Here is a 19,999-nt window from a genome sequence, read left to right as displayed (position 1 = left end):
TCTAGGCTTCAGTTAACTAAAATAAGAAATCTGAAACTAATCTACCAAAATAACTTTTTTCTTTAATGCAAAATGGAAAAAAGGGCCATTTTGTCCATATTCAAAGTTAAACTTTTGGCGTTTAAGGGGGATAAAAGAAGCATTTTGTATGAAAAATCAATCACCTACATCAAACATTGATCGAAAAGATCTAACATTTCACATTTTTAATGAAAATCGTTTCTAAAGATATAATGGTTCTATTATCTATTAAAAAGATATAATCCACCACTGTGGACCCAAACACATTTTCACAACATATTTTTTCAGAATTTACAAAATTCTGTAAATTCAGAATAAATTTATCTAATCTTATCTGCTATTAGATATTAACAGGAATCTTAACAGATATTAAGTATTTTTTCTTTTTCTGTTTATTTGGCTTGGAGTTCAACTGGATGTTTCTACAATTCAGAATATATGAGTACTTTTATGACCTAATTTATAAGACATTTTGCGCGAACAATATTCACGTAATAATGGCTGCTGCTTCAGCTTACCTAAAGTAACCACTACCTCTTGACAACAGCAAGTTAAAGTTGTAGACTTGCTCTACTAAACTGATGAAGGGCTAACTCTAAATCTGGCCAAACTAGTTTCGAGCATCTTCCCTTTTTCAAAGACATCACAAAATTCTTTCATTTTACTAATTAATTAACTTTATTATTTATTAATTTTAATTAATAGCAATTAATGAAGCCAGATGAATAAAAAACAATGAGTGCAAACCAGAAGAAACAAAGTCTAAAGTAGTGGCCCACTAAAACCTATTCAATTGAGCATTAAAAATGAAAATTGCAGCATTCGAGAAATAACCATTAACTGTCAGTTTTCCCATCAAATTTTACTCCACTGAACCATGTATTGCATTGTAAATTATTGTTGTTTGACTACCAATTTCATGTTTTCTAAAAGAAAAAGTCTCTTAGGCAGTCAATACAAAATGAATTCGTCAGATTTAAATTAGACGCCAAATAATTACAAATACCGCTAATCCGTAATCATTTAGTGAGGACTCTCTTTATACTTACCTTTTTATTTTTTACTTAAAAACTTTCCCCAAAGTATTTAAGTAAACATTAACAACAACACTGATAAAAGATGTAAAAATCTAACCTAATATGGACAAGATGACAACCACAAAGTCAAAGAGGTTCCAGGGCTCTTTGAAATAGTGGTATCTTAATGCGAATATTTTTAATAGGCATTCACTAGAGAATATAACGATAAAAATCATGTTGAGCGTATCTAGAGCAAATGTAAATGTATCCGTTTGTTGATAATGATCCATAGTCATGGTGAGCATGTTGAAGCCAATGAATAACATAATTATCATGTCAAATTTTTTGTCTGTTACTATTTCGAATACAATCGCTTGTGGCCTCCACTGAAAAAAAAACATAAAAAATTTAAATAAATAAATACAAAAAATGGTTTAATTATTAACATTATTAATTATATTAACACATTATTAACAATGTATTTTATGAGTATACATCAAAACCATCAAACCGGCTTTAATACCATATTTCTTGCTACACATATCTTAAGATTATTTTTCTTTTTTAAATAAAGAAGAAAAATAAAAACATAAATTCAGTAACAAGAAGGTTTTTGTGGCTAATGATTGTAGCAGTCAATTAATACAAAAGAAATTCTTTGTCAAGCCTCTTTGACTTTTTTTAAAAACTCCACATCGTAGAAATAGTGACAACAAATAAAATAAAATAAAAGTTTATAGAAATTGAGTTAAAAAAATAAAAGAAATTATTTTATTAGAGATTTCATCGATTCCCCTTTCAGATTTTCATTCACCTAAAGATCATAAATCATAAGGATCTTTGTAGAAAAATTTTACCTCATTTATGTAGCTTTTTCAATGGACAGCAGCTTTATAAAATGATACTAAAATCATTTCGGAAATAAAGTAAAGAAGTAGTATGTTCCGAGTTTATATGTCTAGAATCATCTGCTCGATGCCAAGCACTACATTTTATCGAAATATGAACAACCACAGTTCTCACTTGCAGAAATCTCGGCACAAGCAAACTAATGCCTCTGCAAAATGACCAACTATCTGTCATAATAAAATTTAAATAAATAAACTGGGGAGGGATTAGCAAAGCGGTAAGCATACGTCCCGACCTCTTGATTTCTTTATATGCTAAAACATCACCGCCCTTTCAAAGATACTTCAGCCCACCAATGCCTACTCTCCGTCCATAATACTTTTATCCTTATCCTCGAATTACGCCCTAATTTAACCCCCTCAACCAATCTTAAGAAGGGGGCTGTTGAATGGGACCAATTTCGAGTCGACTTAATTCAAAATCTCAACTTAAACATCCCTCTGACGACTCCAGAACAGACAGACAACAACGTCCAACAAGTGGTTATAAAGTAACATCATCACCATAAAGTATTAAAACTGTCCGGTAGGACAGTTGTATAAGGGTTGACCATCAAAAACTGCACGAAAAAGCGTAACGTTGAAAAACACCCAACTTTGACAATTTTTTTCTCTTTTTCTATAAAAGATAAAATTCCCAAATTTTCTTTAAATCTTACTCCAAACCCTCCTTCATAACTGTAATTTTTTTGCAACCACCCAGATCTAATAGGTTTCGAGAAAAAAGTTGCCGAAAATGAGCAAAAACCGCTTTTTCAAAAAATGTTCTTGTTCTTGTTCTTCTTCTTCTTGTTGTTCTTGTTGTTCTTGTTGTTCTTGTTGTTACCTTTTTTGTAAACAACGTAGCGCCTAAACGCGTGAACCGATTTTCATGAATGAGGTGTCATTCGATTGGGAATTTTATGTAGATGTGCCTTTTGGGGGTCTCGGCCCTGTGCATCGAATGGGAGAGGAGTTAGCCCCCTTTATGTAAGGCCCCCTCCAAAATTATTATTACTAATTACTCTGTAAATCGTGGCCCGATTTTGATAAAATTTGGTAGGATGATAGGGTTAGGGCTCCCCTACCTAACAATAAAGCGACGATCTGCTCTTACACTTGTTAAGGGGAAGTATAGCAATCGTTTCAAATTATCGACACGTGAACCGATTTTCATGAATGAAGTGTCATTCGAATCGAAATTTTGTACAGATTTGTACTTTAAAAGTCTCGACGCTATGCCTCATAAGGAGGGGAGTTCGCCCCACCCAAATAAGTCCCTTTCTAAAACTATTATTACCAATATTTCTACAAAGCTTAGTCCGATTTTGATAAAATTTAGCACGAAGAAGTGATTAAAGCTCCTCTACGTGGCTGTGAAGTGCCATCATGCTCTTACACCTACTAAGAGGAAGTACTGCAATCGTTAAAATTATCAATGAGTGAACCGATTTACATCAATGAATTGTCGTTCGATTCAAAATCTTTGCCTTTTAGGGAGAAGTACTGTAATCGCAGTTTATTTTTCTTGCTCCTCTTAAAAGGAAGTACTGAAATCGCAGTTTAATTTTGCTATTTACGTACAAATACCTTCCTATTTTATTCAAAACGCTTTCTCCAAAAAATGGTTATTGAGGATGGTTTGGGGACCGCAACTATAACCATTCTTTAAAAAGATCTCTCTAGTGGTAATTACGGTTCCGATTTAACACCTTATCAGGTTATAATGATAGAATAGCTTATTCCAAATTTTAAAAAAATCTGTAAAGCAGGCGTAACTTTGCTAATAGACAAAAAGGAAAATCTATCCAAAAGGTACAAAAATCTCCTTAACAAAAACTTACAGTTTAAAAAGTTAAGTATAAGGGTTGATTAAACGCCAAAAGGTACACAAATCAGCAAGTACCCAACATTTCATTAATACTTCATTGATATTATTTAAGTAATTTTACCGCATTAATTTTCATTAATATTTTTTAAGAATTTATTAGATGTCACATACCCTTATGCTGGCCAGTTCATTCATAATAGTTATAATTGTGATAAAATGTATATTATATCTTCGTATAAATAGGTACTTTATTTTAACTCTATTCCAAATTATTCTTCTGATTTCTCTTTAATGTGCCCTTTATTCTGAAGTTGTCACATATACATGCATGTTAAATTAGAAAAAGACAAATTTAGAGTCGGCTACTGTTTAAATTTGAATCACGGAGGATTTAAAACAATATTTCAGTCTTGAATTCGTCTTACCGAAATATTCGTGAGCACAATGACACACAGTTAATAACAAGTAGATTATTCAAAATTATATATTCATTTCTCAATTGTAATTTAATTTAGTTCCCCTAATTTTACTTATAGTAAAATACTGGAATAATTAGCTGTCCTAAAAATATGCATATCTTATTTACTTTATATTACATATACACAACATTGTGGGAAGAACACCTAGATGGAGAATGTAATTGAAGACAACTATATTATTTACGATAAAGCCAGATTGACTACTACATAAAATAACAATTACTTTAATCGAAGAATGAACTTAAACCGACGATTTTTATTTAAAAATAAAAATAAATAAACAAAATCACTGATGTATGTTGGTGTAAGCATTTTTTAAAAATTTTTTTGAATTTTTAAGCCTCATATTTTTTTATTTTTATAACGTTTTCTTTTTCACCTGTAATTAATAGTTTGATTATTATAGATAAATAGATATTACAGTCAATCTAAGTTAAATGGTGTGCTACTTGAACAAATATTTTGTAGATGAAAATGGCCAGCATAAGGGTATGTGACATCTAATAAATTCTTAAAAAATATTAATGAAAATTAATGCGGTAAAATTACTTAAATAATATCAATGAAGTATTAATGAAATGTTGGGTACTTGCTGATTTGTGTACCTTTTGGCGTTTAATCAACCCTTATACTTAACTTTTTAAACTGTAAGTTTTTGTTAAGGTTGATTTAAGTAATATACCTTACGGTGGTTTTATTTGTAAAACCATTGCTGACTTAATTGGTATTAAACTTTCCCAGTGACTATGGAATTTATTTTATTATATGTTTAATGTGAAGCAATGTCTGTTAATTGAATGACCTAATTTCCTGCTTATAAAGCTCTTTTAAAACTTATTTTTTAAGTGATCGTATTTCAGACATTTCCATACATCTTCGGGCATAACAACGCAATGAACAGAGCGGCAAATTAAGTAACACAATACTAAGCAATTATGCCCTATTGATAGTATGATTTCCTTTGAACATTCAATAGTTGTTTTTCTGTTGATGTAGTCTTTTTATTGTATATTTGTTGGTTGGAATTACAGAGAACAGGAGATCTAGAGTAATTAAGGAACTACACATTTCTAAAATTTATTTTTTATGCTGCTACTTTATGTCTGCCATTTGTAAATGATATTACGTTTAATATCCTGGTGCAAGTCCATATGGAGGACTTTCAAGTCCAAGACTGCCTCGTGACTCGCGATTCTATGGCCAGCTTGTCAACCCATTCATTACACTAAAAAGCCCGGTACGTCCGCTAATCCTGCCGAATTTTACAAGTTCAATACTTTATAAGTTATTTACTATTAATTGATAAATTTACTGTTTAAGAAAATATTCTGCCGTTTTCTAAGAGCACTTTTTTCAGACACACAATGTGTGTAAATTTGGTTTGATCAAGGGCCATTATATATTTTGTACCCAAATTAATTGTTATCAATCCGCAATGTATAATTTTGATTTAATTTAAAGCAATAAAACTGTGGGCTAAAGCTTTATGCACATTCATATTAATTCCTACTTTCTCTATCAGTAAAAAACTAGTACTTTCCTTGATAATATTTGATCTAGAAATATTGCTTAATTCATAAACATAAAATATTTCTGCCTAATATTATAATACTTGTGATATTAATTTTTCTTCTACAGGTAAATGGAACTAACGGGCACTGTCGCGACATTTTTTTTTTTGAGATCAATTTAAAAATCCAATTAATTGTACGAAGCATTCTATGCAACTTTCCTCAAATTTCTAGGCGCTATATAAACAATGTTGCCTAAAAAAAAAGCCGGACGCAATGCCTACAATTGTACCACTTCAGCAGGGGGGAAAACATTCCGATAAAAGAAAATCTTTGTTATCGAGTTCACGCTACTCTCTCTTCGGATATATTTTCCACTTGTCAAGAAATGAGTAATTTTAGTTTTATATAATTCGCTGGAAGCTAAAACACACTTTCCAGCTACCGGCCACAGCTTTTCATTTTCTTCCAGAATTATTTAAAATTTCTTAGTTACTAAGTATGAGGCGAGTTTCGTAGAAAAAAAAATTGTGCTTTCTCTAGTTTGGTTTGAAGAAATGGTATTCATTTCTATAATAATTATATTTAAATCTGTGTTTTAGAATTTCTATAATTATCACTAAAAAGCAAGAATTAAAAAATGGTTTGCAGTATTCATGCAGCTTTAATTAGTCAATTATTTCTATTTTTATCTATTTCTAAATTATAACAAATAAACAAACAAACAACATAATAAGAACTAATTCAAATCATTACTACTTACTCTAGGTCTTGGAATAGCTTTTAAAGGTTTCTTTGAGCCCATTTTCTTCATGGCGTTGTAATATTTCTTTTGATCTTCAGTCATAAACATTTCCAAAGACCCTCCTGCGTAATGGAAACAAATATTATGATTTTCAACTGTTCCAAAAGATATAAATTTCATTTACTTCATGCTCACCCTACTTAAGTTTGATTAAAAAAGATATTTAAAGAAAAAAATAATAACGAATACAGAAAACAAAGTAAAAGATTCATAATACAAGTCCTTAGTAAGTGCATATTTAATTTATTTAAGAATTTAAGTAAATACCAATACATTCCTATAAATCCATGAACCCTAACCAAAATATTTCAGCAAATCCAGTGGAAATTAAAAGTAGAAAAAGTTTTTTCGTCAATATTTCAGTCAAGGCCCCCTCGCCAATTATTATTATTATTTTTTTTAATGAAAAATTAATTTCCAAGTTATTAGGGATATTGTTGCATTTTTATTTACTTATTATTTTTGCGGGCATTTTCATGCAGAGTATAAGCTATAGACTGTAAATAATAATAATAACAATAATAATAATAATAATAATAATAAACAATTTTAGAATCTAATACCGTTCTATGTTTTAAAGAGATGAAATGACCGATTGCTACTGATTTGAGTGCTTTAATTTTTAGTACTCATATTCTAATAAAATTCTTTTCAGTTATGAAATAACGTAGACCAAACAAAAAGGCATCTGACGATTCTTTATATTAGAGATCTTATTGTTGGGGATTAAACGTTCAATATTCAGCTATTTGTATTTAATTCCATAAACAAAGGTTTTTAATAATAAACAAATTTTATAATCACAATTCAGTACCATGAAAACGTCTTCGTTTATTTATTTATTTATTTTTTTTAATCGTAGGAAAAACTTAGAAAGGAATCGAGTTCATAGCGGTTGAAGGTCCTGATTGGGATTGATCAGATAAAGATTAAAGCAGTACAAAATTATTGCTTAAAACGTTAATTTTGTTCAAATTCAATATTAAAACAATTAAACGGTATGCAAGAGTTATTTAACATTGATCATCACTGCAGTAAAAACCTGTCTCTACTTTTTGTAGGAAAACAGAATCTGGCTTTCTCTTATATGTAGAAGCATTGGTATCGCAGTTCACTGAGCAAATTCGCTTCGAACATATTTGATCATTAGTGGCCGAGAAGATCACCAAAATTGATTATTTTAATGGTTATGTAATTATATTATATATAATAGTAACTTAAAGTTACTGATATTTTTCAGGTATGGCTTAACGTACAACTACCATAAGCTTTTGCGGACGGGTTTTATGTATTAGTAATAGAAATGTTTAATCTATTAGTATTTTACCATTTACTCAATGTTTGGCATAAACAATTTTAAAAGCTTTATTTAACTAATAATGGTCTACATTAGTTCAAAATCCGAAAGGTTATATTTTTTTCAAAGAAAATAAATGTGAAACACTCTAAGTATAAAACCACTAAATAATCTAAGTCGCACTGTTCTTGTTAATTTGAACCCCCAATTTTGCTTTGAATAAAAAATAATTAGCAAGTATAAAAAGTGAAGCTTGTAAAGCCCATTCCATAGAAAAATATTAGTGCGACTTGGATTTGAATATAAAAGTTAGCAAATGATAAAAAAAAGAGTTAAAAGATGTACAAAATTAATATTTTTCGTTAAAAATAAATTTCATCCAAATAAAAAATAATAATTTAAAAAAAAAAATCAATTTACATTACAAAATGAGAACAAATCGTGCTGGAGGAAATTAGGAACTAAAGACATTACCTTATAAGAAAAAACAGAACACCACAATTGTCAGCAAGTAAGCGATTAAAGAACCAGGAAAATGGATGAGTTACATATTACGCTGGTGCACTTTTTGTCATTTTTTTAATTGCATTGCATTAAATAAATCATTAAAAAAATTTGATGTCCCTTTTCGTTTTTTAAAAATTATTATTTTTGTCATCGCCAGACACTCAAAATAAAAGCGTGATTTTTTTTTTTTTTTTTTAAGAAATAAAACCTTCAATTTATTGGAGAGTTATCTTCTGATTTAAATACTGGCGAAAAAATTGAGCAGGAAGGCAATGCTTACTTAAATAAAAAACCCAATTGAATTCAAAATTTACATTCTGTAAATAAATTGGTAGAAAGATCAAAGTCACTGTCGAAATAAGAAGTGCAGTTAAAAATTAAAAGTTTACCCAAATATTGATAAAATCTAATTTGGGACATTTTGTTTACGCAGTTTTTTCTGTTCTTATACTAGTAGGATTTAATGCATTATTTTATTGCATGTATTTAACTTAAAAATACTTTCTCTCGAATTATATACAAGATAAATTACCAGTTTATTTTAAGCAAATAATTATATTATTCAGTACACAAATTAGAAATCCTGCTGAGTTGACCAGGATTGGCCAAACCAATCATATACTTAATTTTTTTCTGTTAGTTTCAATTATCCAAAATTATATAAAAATTCAAAAACTCTTCTTATCATTAAATAACGGTTTGGGTAAATGAAAGTGTAAGAGAGATATTTGTAAATTGTAAATAATGTAAGGGTGATTAGATATGAAAATCAGTGGCAAGTATCATCTGAAAACAAAAGTAAATTTAGAAACTATACATAGTTAAGAATATTATATTTAGGAGAAATTGAAGATAAATAAAATCGACTTATTAAAGTCAGTCACCAATATCAAATCTCTTAACAAGAACAATATTTAATAAAATAAAATATCTTGGAAGATACTTGACCGAAGTGTTGATCTCAGTTCTGAAATGAGAAAAAGATGAAAGATAATAAATGACGCCTTCTCTGCAATGATATCGAGAACTTAAAAAGTTAGGACAATACAATGATACAAGTGGCCTTAACTTTCCTTTCTTAAAACCTTGGCACTACAGTATTTAAAAGACAAAGATGTGTCTTCTCATGTTAGTTAAAAATGGCTCGAGACAACTATTTGTGAATCTGCTGTGAAGTTATTAAGAACATAAAAGTCAATTCTTGAACAACAGCAAATGTAACAATACACTTTATCTAGGTACTGTATCGCGAGGTGAGACGCAGAAGCTCTCTCAGCTCATGAAAAAGAAGATTAATTGTGGCATCAAAGAACAGTCTGGAAAAAGTGAAATGAAAAGATTAGCTAGGTATTGCGAAGGATTCAAGTTGCTTGCATCTTAAGTTCCTGTTTCTAGCTACCCTAAAATCTCTCCTAGAAGTCCCTATTACTCGAACTTTTATTTTCCATTAATTAAAACATTAATAATACACTAATATAATAAATAAGGAATATTTAGTAATTGCTGAATGTTTCAAGGTTATTATAAACCGGGTACAAATGAAAGTAATGTTCTATTATCTACCTTAATTTTCAAATAGCACAAATACTTTTTACACAGCAAAGTTATACTATACAGAATAAAGATGCTTCAAAATGCGTAGAACAACAAACATAAAGCACAGACATTTATATTTAAGCGTATATAATAGACTACATATTATATTTATATATATATTTATATTTATATATATTTTTACGCAGATAACATATTTACTTTGCCCATGGTATATATAAAACATCTCTAACTAAAATGCTATGTAAGCATTTTAAATAGAAACATGGCAAGAAATAAAGTAAGAAACATTTTATAATAATTGCTCTTCATATGGTTTTATTGAATTGAACTGCATTAACACATTGAATTAAAACTAAGTTGACTAGAAACACAATTCCAGAAAACATAAATATAAATAAATAAATTAATTAAAAGGAAAATCTATAAAGAAAGCCTAACTCCAAAAGTAAATTTGTAAAAATATCTTTGTTTCGTTATTTGAGACACTTCTATAAAAACACTTTCGAAGTACTGTCATTTTTTGTTCCTGTTTTTTTTTTGGGGGGGGCCACGAACAGTTCTTGCTGTTTTCGATATTTCGGGAAAAGTTGCTGATTGAAAATGTTTAAAAAAAGTTAGGGTACAAAATATTTTAAACAGTCCCTAAAAGTCCGTATGTCTGACGGAAAGGTAAACCTACTAATTTTGTAATAATACATCTACAAATCATTGTATTATCTGTTTCTGAGCTAAAATCTGATATTAGAAAAAAATTCGGCCTAATTTCTTAAACAAATCCAAACTTAATCACTAATAACAGGTAGTCACCAGTTTTTAATCAATTCTAGTAAAGATGTTATATTTTATCCGTGCATACAATATTATAGATTATGTATATAAAATTTATTCCTATTATTTTGTAAAAATGGATTTTAAGGCTTTTTCGGTATCATATTCGGGAGTTAGTACAACATTACAGATATACATATATACTAATACCTTATCGACAAAAAAATATGTAAACATGCAGAAATTAAATAAATGCAAAGTAGCTACGACTTGGAAACATCCATCAGCTGGAGGTAGACATTTTAAAGACAACTGTAATTTACAAAATATGTTATATGTATGTTGTAGATACCAAAGAAAAAGAAAAAAGAATGTAAGAGAATGTGATTGTGAAAGAGTATTTGACTTTTTCGCATGAAAACGCTTTTTTTAAATTTCTTTAATTAACAAAAAACCTTTTTTGGTTTAAGTGATTTAAACTGATTATAACTTTGCTTTTAATCACATAAAAACTTTACGTCAGTCAATATTCACGAGCAATAAGGATTTGAGAAAATTACGTATTTTTACCAAGAAGTAAATATAATTCATCCAAACATAAATAGACCGGTAGTTAATGGATCAAGCGGAAACGTTATTTTAAATCTGGAATTTCAAGAAAGATCCTTTCTAAAGTTTTATTTTTTGATAAGCATAGACGAATAAAGTGCCTATGTTAGTACCGTCATCTTACACTTCTTATATATATATATATATATATATGTATACATTTTTTATTCACGTTTAATACCATAAATTATATAAAGAATTTTATGATAAATTTGTTTTCTTTTATAGACAACAAAGAAAAACACAAAAATACATAAATTATTGAAGCAACAAAATTTACGCTGTGAGCCGTACATAAAACACAAAACTAACACAACACTCCATGTATATGTATAATACATTTAAAACGCAGTTCAAAAGATAAAGTTTACGTAAATGTATATAAATTTTTACGATAAAAAGCACATTTAATAGCTCTGGCAATTTAAAGCAGCGTTTCGCCAACCCTGGTCTAGACACAGCTGAAGCTTTTGTTTAAAAAAATAATCTCATTATTAATTTCAGATTCAATAATTATGAGATGAACTATTATTTTATATTTTTAACCCTCTGGCTGCCAAAGAAACAGCTAGTGAAAATTTTTGAAAACAGCAGCAATGTGGCCCTTCAGCTACCATGTGAAAAAAAATATCTGTTGTGAAAGAGTGAAGGAAATGCGAACAAAAGCAATGGAATTTTAAAGCAATAATTTTTCACGATTATTTTTAAATGGTTTAACAATTAAATATAAATCAATAATAAAAGTAAAGGACGAGTAAACTAGGAATAGAAACACAATTTGCTAATATTTGTGCTATATTTATCTTGTGCGTATATCTATCTAGGTGCTGGGAAATGTCTTTAAATCTGTTTTAATATTTTTTCTTATTTATTTTAATTCAGCGTTTTGTTTACTGCAGCAAAAGGGTTAAAGTGATTGCTCTTGTGACAAAATGGTAAATAAAAGGTAGAAATACTTATCTTTTTCTTTTGTTCATTGAAGTTGTCGATGATCACACCAATGAACAGGTTCAAGGTAAAAAATGATCCAAAAATTATGAAAAATACAAAATACAGGTACATGTATATATTTGTTTCTCTTATTGGCTGCTTTCCGATCTGAAAATAAATGTTAACTCATTTAAGAAGAACTATTCAAAAGGTTAAACCTCAACAAGAAATCGATTTACTTTCTGTTGGATACATTCATTTCTAAAAATGACAATTACAATAGAGGATGAGAAAGATGTTAAGATAAAATATCTATTAGTTAAATACATATTCGGTTCGTCTTACATCAATCAATGCCTTGACGATTCAATACAACTTCTGTAATAAATTTTCCTCGTAGAAAAAAATAACGATTAGATGCGTGTTTGATAAAAGTCAAACAAGTCATCAACTTAATTTCACAATCAATTGAAAAGAGAACTTTTAATTTAATTGCATTTAATATATTGTATCAGTTAATGAAATTACAGACATAATCATAAAATAACAAAATTCAATTCTTTGTGAGGAAAAAAAAATCATACTTCTCTTGAATCAATAGCATCATTCATAATTTGAATCCATCCTTTGAATGTAGCAACTTGGAACAAACAAAGATAAGCTTTCCCCACATGATCGAAATTCATGCGTGAATTTTCCCAAGTATAATTTTCCGCTTCACATACATTACGATCCGGAATAATTTCATGGTTCAAGACAGAATTATTGACATCTACACACTGTAACAGAGAATATGAATATTCCATCAATTAGTGAGTGTGGAATGTGTGTGGGAGATGTATGTGTGCTTGTTGTGTAAGAGGGAGAGCTTCCGTGCAAAGATTTTTCGGATTTTTCAAAATGAACTTCTAGGGAAACTGAATTTTGAAAACTTAACGTATCGTAAACTTCGTATTTAGGAGAATGAAATGAAATCTGACTTGTGATTTTAATTTTTTTAATTAAAAAAGACAGTAATTTCACTCTCTTAGACAAATAGATCAACTATTTCAAAACTTAAATCAATATTTATGTATATAATAAAGTCAACAAATAAAATTATCATTCCTACCTTATGATATTTCCCAGCAAATAGTTGGACTCCCATAATAGCGAATATAAGCCAAAATATGAGACACACCAAAAGCACATTGAAGATGCTTGGAATTGCTTGAACTAATGCATTTACGACAACCTGTAGGGATAGATATTTAATATAAAAAATTATCGTAAAAGTTTATTAACTTAATAATCAAACTTATTTCTAATTGATATACAATTCTTTACTTATTAATGTGATCTTTAGAAATGACTAATGAAAGAATTTTAAAGAGTTTCATTGAATGCAATATTTAAAACAAAATTTATCATTTTATTAAACTAATTAAATATTCTAAATTTGATTTTATACATAAATATATAAAATAAAGGCATAAATATATGTATATATGTACATGAACAAAAAGAAACTTCAATGCTTAGTGCACATGCGTATGAAGCAAATGGAATAAACGTTATATGTACATTACTAAAAGATTATTTAAGCAACATATATTTTAACAACAAATGTATTTATTAAATAAAATGCATTACACTTAAAGCAAAATGACAGTGATTCGTTACCTTCTTTAGAACTAAATTAAAGGTTGACAAACAATGTAAAAAACTCTAACATGGAAAAGATCTAAAGATTTATGCTCTAGAAGACGTTCGAAAACAAAAAGGGGTTTAAAGGACTATCGATGCATTTAAAACTGTTTGAAAAAATGAAAATAATTTTTTTTTTTATGTGTGTCAAAAAACTACTTGACTTTGAATTTTTGCCTAATACTTTGTGAAGTTCTATGGTAAATGAAAGTACAATAATATAAGTGCAAACAGTGTTTATGATGTGTGGAAATTTTTTGTAAATTATGAATTATTATGTACAAGCGAATTCTATGCTATTTTTGGCACGCCTCATTATCTTATGTTTATAATTTGAAGTACAATAATAATAGAAACGAAAGATCGCATTGAATCCTTCTAGATTGTATATAATGACCAAAAGGTCAGGCATCTTCGTAAAAGGTGAAACGCATCAGTAAAAACATGCTTATGAAGAAGAAACTAATGCGATCATAAACATCTCTATTATTTGTTTAAAAAAATAATAAAGAAATCTAATTAAAAAAAAAAAGTAAAGAATTTTCAGAGGCATATCAAATTAAAAATAAAATAGAAAAATAAAATATTGAACTGAATGCGATGATATATTTGAAAGAAACTAATGCCATTCAAAGGTAAATCTAAAACATTATGGATTTTCTATTTAAAAAAAGCTACTTGAATTGTTTGTTTATTTTTTTTTTGTCAAAAGAATTCAATTTTTTTTATTTTCCAGTAAGGGTAACATACCCTCATGCCTTGCATCCGGGACATTGCCCTCAATGGACGCAAAGCCCTCAATGTTCTCATAGTTTTGAACGCCTGAATACCTCCCGCCCCGAGCATTGACGCTGTGAAGTTTATTAGCGATACCTGGTGGCCAGAATACAAAGATAGTAGACACAATGGGCGCCACACAAATCACAACACACATAAAAATATTTGTTTAAAATTACATATAATAAAGATTACAGACGCACGCCCACGCATTTACAAATAAATAAAAACACAACATTGATAAGAGGTAAAATGGGCTTCTTGTTTGGCATTTTGGTAAAAATGAAGGTATTTTTGGAATGAAATATTGCAAGAGAGAAAGGTGAGGTAATTGGAAGGTGAATTTGATAGATAAATAGTAATTAAACATTGCTTGCTAATCTTTCTATAATAATAGTACGAAACTAATACTGAGGGAAACTCAAAGATTTTTAACCATAGTAACATTGTTAATAATGCTTGTGGATTTAAAGAAGAATGCTGTCAATTTTTTTTTTTTTTTTTAAATTCTCTTTTAAGATGAATTCAACTTCAACTAAGCACGGAAAACAGCGGATAAGGTTGCTGGATTTTCTGCGATCTGAAATGCTAATTATGGCTCGGAAAGTCGTATTTGTGTCTGACATGGTCCCAGACTACTAATAGGAAACCTTTCTGGTCATCGAGGTTCAAGGAGAAATCTCTCATAATGGAACTCATTACAGTCTTTTGTGGTAGAGTGGTAACACCTATTCCTCTCATGACGACAAGTTCGGGATTTTCGGAGATTATGTTAAAGTTAAGGATTAATTATAAAAATGTTAGTAGAAAAATATTGCTATCGCTTTCAAGCGCGACACCTAAATGTTGTTCGTCGCTAAGCACCCTGAAAAAATTGGCGATTAATTTACATTTATTTTATTCACGTCTTTATTTTTTTTCCAGAATTGCACAGTTATCTCATCTTAACATTCCTAACATTTAAAATGTTGAAATTTTTTTAAAAGTACACTCTTTTCTTAAGGCCTCATCTAGTAAGAGAACTTAATTTCGAAAAGGAAGAAAAAAGGTTTAATTATTATAAAAAGAATAGCAAGGAACTTATCTTTTGAATATTAATTCAAATAAGAACCTTTTGATAGAAAAACAGAAAACAAAATTCAATAAAAAATAAATAAATGGCCCAACAATAATTAAGTGACGACAGAAAGCCTTTGGATAGATATTGGTTTGTTGTAACATTCGGTTATTTCAGCTTCTACTAAATTAGATATTGTTAATTTTAAGTATTAAATTTAATTTACAAAAATAATTTTTAAATATTTAATATATTTATTTAACTTATTATCTAAAATAATTATAAAATAATGTTAGTAACTATCAAAATTATTATTTATTTATTAAAAAGTACTTCAAAGTTCAAAATACTATAACTGGCAAACAAATAGAAAAATTAATCTTCATGAGACTACTATATACTTCACAAGTTAAGGAAATAATGCTTTCTTGGAACTCCGTTAGTACTGTCGCAAGCGACGATTAAATGTTGCTTATTTTAACGAGAAATTAGATTACAATTATTGAGAAGAGGTCAACCAATGGCAGCCTCATAAGTGTTAGTAATCAATTCACATTTAAATTTAATATATTTTAAAGGGCGAATATCTGTTAGCAAAAATATTAGATACGTTCTCAATCCTAAGTTTACAGAACTTTCAGTGTTCTTTCTTCGGAGTGAGAATGAGTGAGTGAGTGAGAGGTTTGAAGGGATCGGAGGATCAGCTGTATGTGAACATTCGTACTGTCTAATGTCAAACTGCGTAATCGAATAAATTCGCAATAAGACGATTCTAGAAGGGAGACTTAATAGTTAATACCAGAGTCGGCTAGCATTTATTAAAGATAACAAAATTATACTGAAGTACATACGGCTTGCTAATCGAAAATCAAAAACGGCGCGGAAAAGATCGAGAGTCTTTAATGTAAATATTTAAAAAAGTTTAAAAGATACATTTCTTCAATGCAAAACTATTGGGGAAAAAACAGATCATGCTTTCTAAGGTTGTATTACTGGAAAGAGTTTAAGAAACTAGAAACCTATTTAAAGGTGTTTTTGACGGTAGTGTTTCCACAAACTTCGTTATTAAGGTTGATTAATTATAAAAAAGTATGTACATATATAAAGAAATATAGAAAATTAGGAAAGAAAAATTACCAGGTTGTTAACAATTACAATAAAAAATTGCTCCCATTTAGTAATGATAGGGGCAATTGATTATCTAATAAATACGAAAGAATTTAAAAAAAAATAATCGAATGTTCAAACCAATATAATTTTGTAGGTTTAAACAGTTATATATAGTAATACACAAATGTTAGAATAACATAAAAGTATGTATAATTGTAAGTTAGTAAATACAGGGCAGGACACATAGAAAGCGCTGGCCTCTGGCGGCTTTTATTTGAATATAATAATAATAATATATGATATACTTGGCGTGAAAGCACACTCCCTCTTTGTGTGAGTTAACTTACACGCATGCCTTCCCATCGCGACACAGCGCGTAAAGGCCTAAGAGCACGTAATGTTCTCATGGAACGAAAAGCAGGAATGTCTGCTGCGCCCGCCCAAATGGCGACCAAGTTTATCAGCGACAGCTAGAATAAATCTCATTTTGTTTGTTTTGTGTCCATTGTCATTGAATTTGTAAAACAAAATTGGATAAATCATATTAGTATAGAAAACAAACAAAAAACCTGAAACACTCTTATTAGAATGCAACAAATAAATGAAACAAATATTAATTAAAATTATTCACAATTTCTTTTTTAAAAAAGATAAATAACTTTTTCTCTTTCTCATAAATGATAAAAACTAGATATTTACCCATTGTAATAATTAATTATTAGCTTCTAAAAATAAAATTAAGCAATAATCAATAATATATCAATCATTAAGATAAAAAAAAAGGAAATTTCTTGCTTACCATGACAATGATGAAATCTAACCAACACCAAGCGTTTGTAAAATATTTTTGAAAGCCCAGAGCCAGCCATTTGATTAACATTTCTAGAAAAAATATTACTGTAAATATCCTATCCATATAATACAAGATATCTTGTAATACTGGACGAGATGGTAGATGTACATCTTCTAAAGCCTGTAAAATGTATGGATGATTTTTTTTTTTGTAAATATTAAATAAACAAGATATTATTAAAAAAAATATTTAAACTTACAAGGGCAAGACTACTTAAAAGAATCATTGTGATTACAGCAGTTTCAAAATATTTATTTTCAATTAACTGAAAAGTTTTCAGCCTAAGATTTGCCCAACCCTGCCAGAAAGGGGCATCATCATCTCCGGCAAGGAAGGGAAACTTCTTATAGCAATGATCTGGACAGCATTCTGCTGGATAATCCTGCACCAACAAATCATCAGTTCCACCCTCAATTACTATGTCTTCTTCTTCAATATCTGCAAAATGAACAATCTGAAGTGAAATACTTATATTCACATGCATTTAACTTGCAGCCTTTCTGTTGCTATTATAGCTGACAAATGTTTGTAAGATTTAGAACTTTAATCTATAATGATTTGGTTGGTGTTCATGACTTAAGGTGACGATAAACGTACTTAACATTAACACCACCTTCATAAAAATGTTTCAAATGAAATAACGCGCCTTAAATCATTAAAAATAAAATAAAATAAATAATAATAATAATAATGATTTTTTTTTTTTTTTTGGGGGGGGGTAGGTGAAATGCTTCTAACGCACATACGTGCCGGACTCCCGCCAAGGCAGCCTACCGGCTAAAACACCTACCCCGGCACCAGGCCTAGCCTGGATTCGCTGGATGATAATAATGATAATAATAATGATAATGAAAAAAAATAAAATAAAATAAAATAATGATAATAATGATACTTTTCCAAATATACTCTAAAAATTAATTTGACAAAATTTTCGTATAAAAAATAAATAATAATAACCCACATTACTCAATAATAGAAATCTTAAAACGAAAAGGGATAAATAATTTCACTCAAAATTCAAGAAGGACAAATGTTGGGAAAGCAGCACACATTCTTTTTTTAAATTTATTAATTTTTTAAAGTTTATATTAGTTAATTTGTAAAAGTTTATACAAATAAAATCTATCGCAGATACCACTATCCAATGAAATATTATAAATTATGAAAAACAAAAAAACAAAATCCATATAATTTCTGTCAATTGAACTTTTGAAGTAGCTTTAGAATTTGCCAAAAAAAAAAGGGGGAAAACACTGGATTTGACTATAAGTGAAAATTTTAGATCAATGCACTTCACGGATTCCTAAAAAAACAAAAATCATAACTTGCCAGGCTCGTGTTCCAAATCTTCTTTACTAAGGTCTTTCTTCTCTTCACCGTCAAGACTCTCCATGCTTCCTTTATGACTCTCATCCTTACAGGGTCTATGCTTATGGCTTCCGTATGATTTATTACTTAAAAAAAAAAAAAACATTTATTAAGCAACGTATTAATACATTTTGAAACATGTTATGAACATAACAAAAGTATAAATATAGGGAGATAATTTAACTACCTTATAGAATCATCATCATAACGACTTCTTATATATTCCGTGTCTAATCTATTATCCTGATGATTGCCAATTGAGTTGCCAATATGATTCTTCACCTTGTTTAATTTGCTCTTCAAATCTCCTTAGGCGAAAACAAAGTAACAAACAAACGAGGGGATGGTCCCCATCAAGTCAGTTGATCAAAAACATCAAACATTTAACTATTCAATTCTACATTAACGTTTTACAGGAAGCATACAATATTTAAGAATTTGTCAATCAGCTGGGATTCTAACATGCGATCAAAGGAAAAGAAAAAGAAAAAAGATTATATATTAATAATAATATTAATAGTAAATCAGGAACAAACAATTAGTTTGTTTTGTGAAATGTAATTCAATATAAACTGTCCAATATGATTAACTTTGAATATTTTTTAATTCATGTGATCAGTAAAACAAATTAAAATGAATGTGTAGTAAAATTAAAATAAATAAGTTAAAAAAAAGAGCGAATTATGTAACTGAAATGTAATTAGACGTAAAACGTAACATAAAAATTAGTGATATGACAAAGGCAAACCGGCCGAGTATTTAAGCCCATCAACCTTTCTAGAGAATCTTCGTGCAACCCAACCGACACTCTCTGCAGATCGTGCATACTTATTTTCTCTTTAACTCGTGCGAAGAAGTGTTTTAGATTTTCTATTTAGAGCATTTTCCTTTAAATATGTGATTTAAAGTAGCGTGAGGATGAAAAAA

At 29.1% G+C, this 19,999-nt stretch overlaps 1 protein-coding gene across 14 annotated transcripts in view; it reads right to left on the bottom strand.

Moving 5' to 3' along the window:
- para (sodium voltage-gated channel paralytic) overlaps positions 1-19,999 on the bottom strand; it is a 156,233-nt gene that overhangs the window by 5,573 nt on the left and 130,661 nt on the right. For 7 of the 14 annotated variants that reach the window (XM_074133147.1, XM_074133154.1, XM_074133152.1 and 4 more), the window contains 10 exons: positions 19,260-19,380; positions 19,034-19,158; positions 17,904-18,142; positions 17,651-17,824; positions 14,658-14,780; positions 13,333-13,455; positions 12,806-13,000; positions 12,248-12,389; positions 6,512-6,615; positions 1,156-1,426 (listed from right to left, as the gene is read on the bottom strand). In XM_074133147.1, coding sequence (XP_073989248.1) covers positions 1,156-1,426; positions 6,512-6,615; positions 12,248-12,389; positions 12,806-13,000; positions 13,333-13,455; positions 14,658-14,780; positions 17,651-17,824; positions 17,904-18,142; positions 19,034-19,158; positions 19,260-19,380 — 1,617 coding nt within the window. Of the gene's footprint in view, positions 1-1,155; positions 1,427-6,511; positions 6,616-12,247; positions 12,390-12,805; positions 13,001-13,332; positions 13,456-14,657; positions 14,781-17,198; positions 17,322-17,650; positions 17,825-17,903; positions 18,143-19,033; positions 19,159-19,259; positions 19,381-19,999 lie in introns of all 14 variants that reach the window. The other 7 variants (XM_074133156.1, XM_074133151.1, XM_074133150.1 and 4 more) reach the window with 2 other exon arrangements.

This window comes from Rhodnius prolixus, unplaced genomic scaffold (assembly GCF_049639745.1).
Source record: "Rhodnius prolixus isolate KJV_2025 unplaced genomic scaffold, Rpr scaffold_10, whole genome shotgun sequence".
Classification (NCBI taxonomy): Eukaryota; Metazoa; Arthropoda; class Insecta; order Hemiptera; family Reduviidae; genus Rhodnius; species Rhodnius prolixus.
This window is presented reverse-complemented; position numbering and strand designations above follow the sequence as displayed.